This window comes from Tympanuchus pallidicinctus, unplaced genomic scaffold (assembly GCF_026119805.1).
Source record: "Tympanuchus pallidicinctus isolate F22 unplaced genomic scaffold, pur_lepc_1.0 scaffold16, whole genome shotgun sequence".
In the NCBI taxonomy this organism is placed as follows: domain Eukaryota; kingdom Metazoa; phylum Chordata; class Aves; order Galliformes; family Phasianidae; genus Tympanuchus; species Tympanuchus pallidicinctus.
Window position 1 is genome coordinate 14,958,864 of NW_026294679.1, and position 13,142 is coordinate 14,972,005.

Consider the following 13,142-nt stretch of genomic DNA (forward strand, 5'->3'; position numbering starts at 1 on the left):
ATCCTGCTCAGCCTGATTACCAGTGTTAAGAAGAAGTACATATTAGCTCACATGCAGCACCAAGATAGCACATTTGTGCTTCTTCCAGGACATGAAGAAATACCTACAAATGGTTGATCAGCATATACAAAGTTTGTCCAAAGGTTGCTTAATTGGAGAGGGTAACACTTTGAGAGTCACTTAGTACTGGATGCCCCTGAAACAATTCCTAAGTATTTCCTTACTTTTACACACTGCTCACAGAAGGACTTACACAGAATCCATGAAGTGTGAGGAGAAACATGAATACATATCCATGAATGAGGTGGAGAAAATAGAAGAAAAGCAAAAAAGCGTATCAGTCAAACTTACTGGTGGCTCATCTCCAGTTCCCAGGACAAACATGCTGACTTTCATATAGCCTTTAGCTCCTGAACTTGCATCCTCAGGATCACTCAGCAAAAGCCATTTTCTCATCACTGCATGGCCTAAAATTAAACAGGCAAAACTCACCTAACAAAACCCATTTCACAAAAGGCAAATTTCATAGCTTCAAAGCTAACTATTTAAAAAAAATTATCCTGTCTTAGGTCTCAGTATCTACATTCAGATGAGACATCTAGTACTGCTAAAAATTTAAATGGCATACTAGTACAGTGACACAATGAACAAACAGTTTTGTAGTGCTTTAAGTACTTCTAAAAATGTCTCTGATATCAAAACTAATATACAAATTTTAGTGCTTGTTCTTCATCTTGAAAGCACTGAAAGGAATTACAGACTGGTTTTTCTTTTTTTTTTTTTTTTTTTTTTTAATACTTTAAGCAGAAGTCTCAATTTACTTAAGAAATTGTAATGAAAATGTTTTGATTTCAAGTTTCAAACTAGGAAAGAAGTTATGAAGTAGCTGTTACTTACCAGGTTCATCATAGATATAGCCAATGTCAATCTGCAATAAAGAACAAAAACTTCACATCTGAAGATAGATAGAAGCAAAATGGCTGGGAAAACTCCTTTGAAGTTTTTCCACAAGCTTGGGACAAACAGGATAAAAGTTTACACAGTATATTCTTGGGAAGAAAAAGAGAAAATGCCCTACCTTGACAAATGAGGAATTTTGAACAGATATAGCATCCAAGAAAAAACATCATAAAAGATGTATACAGTCTAACAGAGATAGTTAATTCCTTCTTTCTTTGGATCTCTGGTTTTTCCATTTATCAGAGACAGAAGATGGAGTTAGCTTATTGCTTTCTTGAATTTCCGGATTTTCCCTTAATTTTACATTCATAAAGCAAGAAAACAGTTCTGAAAAGCCTATCTCCTGCTGAAAATCTAATCCTTCAGTTGCAGAAATTAAACTCCTTTTTCTAATGAATCATTTTTCTTTTATAAGAGATAAGCAATATTTCTTCCACTAGGCAAAACCTGGACAAGATTGCACATACACCACTACTGTATTAATTGTATCAGATTTCAAACATGTTCAGGAAGGTTAAGTATGTCTGCTCATGGCAACTGGAGCCAGTATTCCTCGCAGGTCTGAAAACAGTCATTTTTTCTAGAGTGAATTTCTCCTGCGGGGGTTACTCCTGAAATTTGTGCAGGAACAGAAAGCATTTGAAGTACAAGCTGTCATCTGCTTATTTTTCTTAGTGAATGAACAATCAGAGCAACACTTCACTGTTGGAACACAGCAACATTCACTGTTGGAATCACTAGAAATTATAGAGGAACTAAACAGCAAGGAGCAAAAGCTGCCAGATTTGTGTCATAACCTTCATATAAAGAGCATTCTTCCATACGTATCTGGTCTAGAGATGTACTGAATTTTTTCATTACAAAATAAGCAAATGTAAGACAATTAACAATGATACAGCAAATGTTATAATGGAGAATTTGAGCAAGCATTATAATTAGCATGTGAACGCTTTGTTTGTACTGCTTTAGAAATACCCTTAATAGGGCAGATATTTACCTCCCAATATTGACTGTAACACATACCAATAAAACCAATCACACTATTCTCATGAGAAGTTACTTTAAAAGGTTTTTCTGTGATCTCTTTTACTTAAGCTTCTGATCAAATTTACACTTTTCCGCACCATTTCAGAACCTGCATCTTTATGCTGTCATGCCAAATAATCAGCCTGTTACTTTTTGAGTGTAACAACTACCTTTTGGAAAATAGGTTTTTTCACTTGGATTACAAGTGAGAGAACTTGGTATATAAAGCAGGTACAGTTTTCTTCTAATTTAATTCTTTTTTTTCTTTTAATCTACTCAAATAAGAAAAGCAATTACTAGTGGTTAGAGCAAATAGTCTCTAGCATAACTATCAAGGCATCAGGTAATTCTCTGGCCTCATGACAAAGCACTATAAATTTAAATGCTTAAAACAGAGACTTCAATAATTTCTCTTGTTTATTTTAAATTTGGTCAAGATACTGAAGGTCTTTCATACCCACCTTAAATTCACCCATTAGACAGTCTGCTCGAAGGGAGTAAGAATCATACACCTATAAAGACAGACACGAATCAGGAATACTCCTAACTAATTATGACAGAGAACCCCATATGCACTGCCTTCCTTACCCGAATACTAATTGTTTCATCAAGCAGCTCTAAAGGAGTCATGTGGACATTGTAGAAGAATATCTGTTAAGGTAAAAACAAACAAACAAAAAAACTTGTCTCAAAATGGCAAACATATAATCCTTTGAGAAGAAAATCTGAAAACATGACCTTAGGAGACTTACGAAGCTTAACCCGTTATCATATTTTCAGTCTGCTTCTGTATTGAAAACATTATATAATTATTTACTACAGAATTAAAAACTGAACATGGTAAATAAACGTAGTACAAAACAGAAGACAGTCAAGACTTCCACTGAAAAGAATGTAGTAGGTATAGTTGTGTCGGAAACTTTGAGCACTGCCTTTGCTCTGCACTTCATGTTCTCCTTGGGGAATTTTCTGCAATTGTAAAAGTTTTGTTCTCTAGGACATTCAATCCTAATTTAGTCACCTCTGCAATAGCTGTCAAGAAGGTTTTGTGTAGTGTTTATAATGATAATGATTTTAATGATTTGCATCTTTGAATTTCAGTGCTACAGTAAAAATCTGAGTTGGACAGCGTGAGGATAAATACACTAGCTTACTTGTTCTACTTATAGTATGTGCTTTACCAGGTTTGGTGTTTGAGCTCAGCCATACTTCAGTTCATACTCTATTCAACAAGAAATAAGGGTACATAAATATGGTCCCTCCTTTACATGTTGACGAAAAATTGATTAAATTAAGGTGCAAGTTATTTTCTCACTCTCTTTTTTAATTCTTTTTTTTTTTTTTTTTTGGCCAGTATGAGTGTAACATCATAAACAGTACGTTTACCGTTCCAGATACACAATCACTTTTGTGCCCTTTAAACTGCTATGAATTCTATTCTGCCATTTTCGTATGTTTCAGGTACAAGTCTCTATCTGGAGATAAATCTAGCTGTGCATTCACAAATTATATATAGTGAGGCAGTGACATTTCCAGATTCTGTGTGGCAGTCTTAATAAACTAAAGCACTGCACTGAAAGCTCAGTTGCAGACACCATAGAGGTCTACAGTAATTTCTTTTTTTTTTTTCTCAGTGATTTTATAGCCTGCACACAACTATTCAAAGCCCTTATTATATCACATGGGCAATAGCATCAAGGAACAGGTTCCACATGACTCTTACAACACCCACTTCATCAAAATAAGGGTTGTTTCCTCTTTTGATTCTCGTTCGGTGTGTCTGACCACAAACATGAACTTTGACGACTGGTTTTATGTTATTTCCAGGTAACTGACGGCCTTCGATGACTCTAACGCGAATCTGAGTAAACAAAAAAAGACATAAATAATCAAACATTTGTATTAGCTCGTTCCCTAAGGTTTCTATTGCCCAGCAGTTTCTGAATACACCATCAAAAAAAGTTAACCGAACCTCAAGTAGCTGGTAGATATGGACAGACTCCAGCAAAATTAATTATGACAGCAAATATAACTTTACCTGAATTTTACAGGACAAACTGGAGATAAGTTTTTCAATACAGTTTCTTTTTTTACTTGCTTTCACTACTTATTTTTAAAGCTGATACTGTAACTTGGTATCTTCCAACTATATAGCAAATAAGATTCACATATATTTCAGTCAGCTCTTCAAAGCTGGACATCTCCGTAACAATATGAAAATTTAGAATTTAGAATTTTTCATTATTTAAAGGTTTTTAAATTTAGAGGTTGATTTTCTTCACAGTGCATTAGCTTTGAATGATCTGACATTAAAAATACTCAATATAATGTGAAAGGAGTGATGTCAGAAAAAGGCAACATGCGGTATTTAATAAATTGGTTACCTGAAAATCTTGTGGTTTGTTAGAAAGGATTCTCCGTGTTTTCTTTCCCTTGGTGATGCGTCTAGCTAGCTGCGATTCCCTTGTGCCACTTGGAACTGTTGGTGTGATGCCAGCAACAGCACCATCCACAACATCTTCACAATCTCCATCATCTTCTCCATCTGCTACAGTTAAAAAACAGCGCAGATGATAAACATCTTGATGTACTGTTGTTGAAGTTTCGGTAATAAGAATCTGACACACATGAATAGTATTGAAATTATATTATCTCATTTACATCCTAGCCCAACTAGCCGTAGATCTGTCCTTATCTGGGGTACAGATTATCTAAGACAATTAGAATTATACAATCATTTGAGTTGAAAGGGACCCTTAAAAGTCATCTGGTCCAACTCCCCTGCAATGAACAGGGACATCTACAGATAGATTAGGTTGCCCAGAGCCCTGTCCAGCCTGACCTTGAATGTCTCCAAGGGGCAAGGCAACTATCACTCCCGCAGGCAACCTGCACCAGTGTCTCACCACCCTTAGTGTAAAAAAACCCAAAAACTTCTTCCTTACATCCAATCTAAATTTCTCTCTTAGTTTGAAACTACTTCCCCTTGCCTTATCACAACAGACCCCATTAAAGAGTCTGCTTTTAGATACTGGAAGGCCACTCTCAGGTCTCCCCAGAGCCTTCTCTTCTCCAGGCTGAACACCACCAATTATTTCAGCCTGTCCTTGTAGAGGAGGCGTTCCATCTCTTGAATCATTTTTGTGGCCCTCCTCTATATGCACTCCAGCAGGTCCATGTCTCTCCTGTACTGATGACTCTACATGTATGTGCATTACTCTTTGTGAGGTCTCAGAAGTGCAGAGCAGAGGGGCAGGATCACCTCCCCCACCCTGCTGACCCTACTTCTTTTGATGCAGCCTAGGATACAGTTGGCTTTCTGGGCCGCAAATGCAGAATGCTGGTTCACGTTCAGCTTGCCATCCATGAGCTGAAGCTATTTCTCCTAGCAGCAAGACTAGACTGTTGCACAGCATTGGTTTTTACTTCAGTATCTTGAAAATATGAAACCATTTATGAGTTTGTGAAGGGAAATACTGCCATTTAAAATAAAACATTGAATCCACCTCCACAGCATGCATCTGCAGAATAAGGGGAAGTTTGTTAAAACTCCTCTTTAAAGAGGGTTCTGAAATCACAGTTATCTTAGTGGAATACAGTTCTACAACCCCATGACACTACAGTACTGAATCATACAGTGAAATTCCAGTATTATGAAACAGGACCTATAAATATCTAGACCACAGAAGTGTAATTCCCTTGTGTATTTAGCTTCCTTTATTAAATGAAGGACGATGAATATGGTAAAACATACAGGAAGAATGTGCTGTGTATGGTAGTTAGCATTAACAGAATGCTTGTTAAATTCATGAGTAAATTTACCAACACAGGATGTTGATCACTTTGCATAATGAATTCCTCAGTGATCCTTGGAAGAGATGCCTAAAATCATGATTGACATACATTTTGTGACTGGAAGTCTCCATCTCCCTAACAACTTTAAGAATTCTTCTGCCCTGGTTGAAACATGCAACTGACTTAATACTTCATTTTTAACTTCTGATTCAGAAGTGCAGTAATCACAACTCATTTAACAGGAAATAGACATTTACAATAATGCACTAAGAGGTGTTTACTAACTAGCACTGAAATAATTTTCAGTTGCTGGATACTATCTAAAAATCTGTATTTTATCTGTATTCCATCATAGAATATCTTTTAAAAACTATCAAAATAATCTCATACAAATTGATTAACATTTTTAGCCTTCAAGTCCACTTTTCCACGTAACTATTCTGAATTTTAGTAATTTAACACACAACTTTTGTGTCTGCATTACCTATCCTTCCACTCCCCAAGCACATCTCTCAGTGGAATCAAAGCTTCACCCCGGGAGACTCTTAACTTCATTTTTTTCTCATCTTATGTTACTTAATATCAGTAGAAAAAAGCGAAACTGATTTCTTCTCAAGCATATAACAGTTATTACATTTAATTATTTCTGCACAAGCATGGTCTGACTATTAGTGTAACTATTTATCTGTCAACTGAAAACAGTTGTTCCTTCACAGTTCTCTGATGAGTTGGAAAAAATGGAGGATCTCAAAAACATTCTCAGCAAAAGACTGGTTAAAATGACACATAAGACAGCAAACAGTAATTTTCTGAAAAAAGATTGAAATACCTTCTTGTGAATTGGTCCCTCCTGGGTCATTTGGATTTGCAGGTCCAGCTGGTGGCTCATATCCTACTACCAAATCTATTGTTGCCTACAGAAAAATACATGGTTTTCTATGTTCACAACAACTCATTTAAAGCAGTGAGTTATTATTCATGTACAGTATTAGAACAACTACATATGTTCACAGGTAATTTTATAATAAAATTTCAGACTATTGCTCTACAATTTTATTTTACAAAGTGATATATATTTTTTATATTTAGAAAAATCAGTTCCAATACAAGTACATAACGCATTCAACAAATACTAATTTATTTAGTTTCATGATACTGATGAAGATTAGGTAACATCCTACATTTAAAATTAAGAAAACAAAGAGACAAATAACACTATCTGACCAGCAACGTAAGTCTGAAAAACAAGCAGCATTTCCTATCTGGCTCTTTAAATTGCCAGTTCATATGTCCATCCTGGAAGTAAAAACACGTTTTATTTTCCATTCTAATTGCAGAATTGCATTTTTGTGTTTCTCTGTGGTTTTGGATGATTGAATAAAACATTATTATTCCTAGTTTCCTCAGTAACATGAGGAGTCAGGAAAAAAGAAACAGACTCCATGACCAACCAACCATGATATTAAACTTTAGCTGATGAAATACTGAAATTACCCTTTAAGGCCTCTTATTACATGAGCTGGAATGTAATATGAAGTGCCTTAGCAGCCAGTCTGCACAAACAGCAAGTTTTGTTCCAGACATTACTTTTATCAGACGCTGGTTAATCACTCTGTTAAATTTAAACTCATGCTAAACTAAGTTGAGCAAGTTCTTGTGTAATTTTCAGAACTGAGCTGGAAGTAAACATTCACATGATTATGTGCTTCCTAGAATCACTGCTATGACACAGGTGGACATTAGAAAGAATACAAAAAGTGAAGTCAACTTGTTTCCTGGGAAAAGAATATATGTATGTGAAAATCAGCCTAGTATTAAATACACCCTGTGGCTCATTGTATCTATAACACATGTACAGATATGTAATACAAGCACAGAAAATAATTTAACTAACCTAGAGGAATCTCTCTGATATCAATCAGGCTGTCTATTCAGGAATAATTATATCTTGCTACAAATTATATTTGTCTAAAGCTCTTACTACAGAACTGCAAAGCACTTAATCTATACAGTAAAAATAACTTTGAAATATATTTGCTTCTTGCTGCTGGACCATTTTTGATCAAGACTACAATAAAAGCAGGAAATGCAAGCCACTCACGCCAGTTTCTTGTCCCCTTTCATTTAGCAGAGGTATGAGTTTGAAAGGGCATGATCTGCTTTGGTTACCAACAAGATCCTTAAGTGCTATGGATGCACTGCCAATTAACCTGAAATGAAGTAAATATCATTATTAGAATGCAAGTATTTGTTAAGCACAAGTTCCTTTTCATCCATAGCTTGTGTCTGTCAACCAAACGATTCCAGCTGTAACTTGAAAACCTAAAAGATCATTGCAGATGTCATCTAATGACTGAGTAGTGCTAATTCACATTTTCTTTTTCACTGAGCGTATAGGTACTCATTTTCTTCACAGAAGAAACACTTTTAAACAAGTTAAAATAATATATACATTTCTGATTATTACATTCTGTATAGCCATCATCAGTCATGTTAATTGTTTCACTTACAGTTCTCACTGGCAATCAAATCTTTTCCTATGTAATTTTGCAAACTCTCAGATGAAAAGTACTGCATACAGATGTTACATCTTAACACCCAAAAACATGCACAAAAAGACACACACACACACCTCTGTAATAAAAACAGTGAAACAGAACAAATGCAATCAATGTTCTTTCTACATTGTTCACAAATAATCTTTTTACCATACTCCACATTTTCAAATAGGTTTATCATGCTTTCCTCTTGGTTTTCTAATGCTTATATATGCCTCTAGAGATACCTACCAAAAGAAGATGCCCAGGAGTTACAAGTCAGACTCTCTTGAGCTGCTTCTGCCTTCTTGAAACTGCCTTTCTAATCCTCATCTTCATTAAAAAGTGAAAATTACATTCATTTTTAAACTGAGAAATTTCTTTTAGGCTGAGTTTCTATCTGTGTAGAATCACTATCACAATGTCTGGCACTGGATTTAGTTACCAAAATATGTAGTAATAGTTAACACCTATAAAGTGGATTACTGGAATAAGTGAGATTTTTGCCAGTGAGAAACCCCTGGAATAATTTCATCCTGTAAATACTGTAAGAGAACTTTTTCCAACAAGACACCAATTTTGCTGCTGACATGGCAAAAAAAGAGATCTAAGTGCAGCCCCTTTACATTGCTTTTTAGAGTATGGTGCTTTTTAATGCAGAGGGTAAAGATCCAAAGGCATTTGTGACATGAAGCAAGAACATTATCGTAGCCTTTTCAGGTGCTGTGTCACAAGAACATAAGTTGCTAAGTACATTAGGATAGGTATAAAACACTACTTTCCTGCAAATACTGATTTCAGGTAATACATACTACAGCTTTTGTTTAGCTGTGCACAAAGCCCTATGCTTCCTGCTAGAATAACCCATTTGAACCACCTTGTAAAGCAACTCTGCTTTCCCAGTTCACTTCACACCTCCAATCCCAGTTCTCTTTTTGATTGTTTTCACTCATTCTTCTAACCTTTCACTCCTGTCTCCATTTTTGTTCCTGATATATATTGAGATAAATTGATCTTGTGATCAATACCAGGATTAATAATTCTGACAATTTTTCAGGATTCTGCTGGGTCTATGCAGTTCAGCCCCTCCATCTTTCCATTTATACAACTCTGCATGCCAGATGCAGAACTTGTCTCCAGTTCCCTGCTGACATTTCTCATTGAACTTGTAACCCTCTAGACATTCTGTATCCCAATCTACCGTTCCTTCCCTTGTCTTAATCTTTCTCCTTCTCCGTCTCATCTTAAGAAAAAACATTCTGCTGTGTTTGCATTCATACTATTGCCATTTTGTTTTATCTGCCACTTCACTGAACACTTTAGTTACTTTTCATGGGGGATACTCCAGCTCTCAGAACCTCTCCAGTCCAGCCTCCTCTCCTTCACTAAAAGGTTTCAGTGTCTTCTAAGCTAAATCACAGGCCATGCAGAACAGGTGAAGCTGTTCTAACCTTTAAAATTATCACAATTGAAACTCCAATTCCATTTCTGACACTTGCTTTTTTTCCCTTTATTAAACAGACACCTCAATTCAGTAGTGTAGTCTCGATCCAGCATTCTTTAAAAGCCATAGGAATACAGGTTATTTTCAGTGGGCATTTAATCAGTCCTAGATACATTTTCACTTTTTACAAACTGCTGTACAGAGCTGAAATTAGCTGTATATGGGAACTGTTGAATCATGGCCTGAACCTCTGATTGATCACCTGAGACAAGCACCTAGTCAGCCATGGGAGCACAGGTGAAGGCAATTCAGCTGTGTGACCAGAACGGGTGGAGCCTGGCTGCACCTCTTTTAGACTTCATTTAAGGGTTGACTGCCACTGAGGAAGGATCTCTTCCTGCAGAATGCTCCCTTGGGAGTTTTCCTGTGAGCCTAGGACACGGGTGAGCATTTTCATTTATTTGCGGTTATCCCTTTCCACCGTGATAATCTTTCTAGCTATGCAATCTGTAGATACCAGCCTAAGCACATCACTCTGTATGTTTGTTGATTATACAAGCTGACACTCTGACTCCATGTATTTCTCAACTTCAGGGAGCATAAGAATCATTTTCCCCTGTTATGTAATAATTGCATTCAGTTCACAAGAAAAACTTAGATTGCAAACATCTGATGTGCATTACCACAGTGCTCCTATTTATACCTCCAACTGCAGTATTACTTGACATTGCCTTCAGCAATGATTTCATTCAGCAAATCTTACCAGGCAGTAATATATACTGATACAAGAAACAACAGATGGCCTTTCTCAAACAGATAAAGGCTTCTCCCCACCATGTCTTAACATTCCCCAAATTGATGATCCATAGAAGTCACATAAATCTGACATTATACACCAGAGAGATGTCTTCCTCTGCATTTGACCAAATTTTACCACACTAAGGGCAAACAGCCTGCAGGCAGTTATACTATTCAGCTGTCAAAGAGAAGTCAAAGAAGTTCATTCCATGTGACTGTAAAGCTCAAAGTGGTTAAGCCAGGAAAATCCTGTGTAGCTTAATGACTTTTTATCTTTAGGCTTCTAAGATGTAAATATCATTGAAAGCAAGTATATGAACAAATGGGAAACAACTCCTATAAACGAAAGGTACAAATGCTTGAATGCTTTATGCAGCTACATACTGAAAGAAATCAATTTCTCTTCACTATTCTTCCTTCAATGCAAAATTAATCAATAAAAAAAATTCTATTTCAGATTTTCCTAGCATCCTTCAACTATGACTATGCTTTTTTATTTGAGAATAACAGACATAAATTTACGTATCTTGAAGTATCACAAAAGGGAAAAAAAAAACCAGAAGCAAAACCAAGACTATTCAAAACCAACTAGCCATACCTGATTCTAGAGAAAGGCAAATAAAATCTTTTCCCATGTACATAAGCAGAAAAAACCTGCATGCTTGCTATTATGTTTTGATACGAGCTGGAATAACTTATATTAACTTTGAAAAGAGCCTCATCTGACTGGTACGTTCAGCAACCATACTCTCTTATCTGGTGATGTTAACTGAAGAAATCAGTGGTAGTGCTTCTGAGATTTTGCAGCCTAAGTTTGTACTTCTGAATTCTCTTCTGTCCCAAGCAAATAAAAACAGTGCACGCATTTAAATACATTGTAATATTTTCTAACACACTGATCACCTCAGGCAGACTGAGTACGACAGACCACCTGTCTGCTTCTAGTTGCCTCTGAAGTCCTTTATTTTACCCTCCTCTAACAGATTGGACAACAGTCTCCTATCTTTTCCACTCCAGCGAGACCAAGAAATCTAATAAATAGCTGATATGTATCTTAGACTTATTCTAAGCTTTAGAGAAACTTTAGGAAGTCAGTCGTTTGCATTCCTCAAAGTGCTCCCCTGTAAGAATGACAGAACTGCTCTAAAGCTGTTCAAACTCCGCTTCGAGTCAGCTACAACAGGTTGCCAGTCCAGTCTGGTTCTGATCATGTGGCTGCTCAATGGCTGAAGTCTTGTTTTTCCAAAGTAACAAGGACTACTTCAGGGTCATCGCTGAGTCTTGTCTTTATGACTTCAAAGATGACAGGGAGTCTTTTAGCAACCAAGCGTTGCTTCTTAACTCTGCATACATACCTATCCAGTCATCCCCAAGACTGGTACACGCAATCTGCTCTGTCAGGCAGGTCTCAAACTTTTCTGGCTTTGCCAGAAAAAACAAAAGAACTTGGCCTGCCACAAGCAGTTCTGGTATATCACAGAATAAGACCTCAAAAGAGAAATGTAACTTCCACATTCAGAAGCACATTTTTAACCACTTGAAGTATAATTTACCATACTCAGCCTGTGATACTTTCCTGTCCATAATCAATGGAAATACTTAAGTTTATCAGCATGAAGTCACTAAGCTGCTGATGCCCAACTATTAGAAATAGTGTTGTATTTGTGCTAATGCTAATTAATCTGTTAGTGCTGTGGTTAGCACTTCCTGTTAGCTGCCCAAATAAATACCCAAGAGAAGTGAAACTTCACACCCATTCCTGGATCAGGATATGCTAACTCACAGTACCAATCGTTTTATTATTCTATCCCTGTTCGGAGGTCACAACCTGTACTGAATCCTTTGGCATATCAAGTACTCCATCTGCTTAAATACTACTTGTACTAAGTTCCAAGTGACCTTAAATCAGCTGACGTTCAAGCCTCTGAATTCTTCTGCCTTATTTTTGTGGATTTACTTTGGCAGAGCATATACTGATTGTTCTCATCAGCAAACTTGAACATAAGAGTTATAATTTCTACACTCACTCTTTAAGTATGTATGCTGCATTATAGATTTTGTGTTACAAGACCCTCTGTTAATTATCTTGTCTTTGCTCTTAATAAACACTTTCAAGCCAACTACTTTTATCTTCTTTAGTTATTAGATAATAGTTGTTCCACGAACAAAATTTAAGAAACAATACACAGATATTATTTTGTGCAAAGCAGAAAGCTCCCAAATTGAATCTTAACCAGCCTAGATCTTGTATGCAATGTGTGCAAAGAAAAGCCAACTCATGCACAGCCACTCTGACGTAGAGAAGAATTCACACTACAGGATCCAACTGCAGGAAGATTCAAACAATCCAGTAATTGTTTACCTATGGAAAATACTTAAACATGATTAAATTATTTGCTGCACAGTAAGGGTGTGCCCAATCTGTTTCTCCTCTGTGTTGCTATGTTGCTAACTACGCAAAGAACTCAGAGAAACATGTAATCCCAGCTCTTGCCTTCACATCAAATTAAAACACTTCATCCAAACAAGATTGTAACTTAGTAGTATTTCTTTTAAACTTCTCAGGGATGACTGATGCAATT

At 36.4% G+C, this 13,142-nt stretch overlaps 1 protein-coding gene across 6 annotated transcripts in view; it reads right to left on the reverse strand.

Moving 5' to 3' along the window:
• MYOF (myoferlin) overlaps nt 1-13,142 on the reverse strand; it is a 67,583-nt gene that overhangs the window by 40,288 nt on the left and 14,153 nt on the right. For 5 of the 6 annotated variants that reach the window (XM_052677223.1, XM_052677225.1, XM_052677224.1 and 2 more), the window contains exons 4-11: nt 7,883-7,991; nt 6,611-6,695; nt 4,371-4,534; nt 3,719-3,847; nt 2,575-2,637; nt 2,448-2,498; nt 898-928; nt 352-467 (exon numbers count right to left, since the gene is read on the reverse strand). In XM_052677223.1, coding sequence (XP_052533183.1) covers nt 352-467; nt 898-928; nt 2,448-2,498; nt 2,575-2,637; nt 3,719-3,847; nt 4,371-4,534; nt 6,611-6,695; nt 7,883-7,991 — 748 coding nt within the window. Of the gene's footprint in view, nt 1-351; nt 468-897; nt 929-2,447; nt 2,499-2,574; nt 2,638-3,718; nt 3,848-4,370; nt 4,535-6,610; nt 6,696-7,236; nt 7,335-7,882; nt 7,992-13,142 lie in introns of those variants that run through there. The other variant, XM_052677226.1, reaches the window with a different exon arrangement.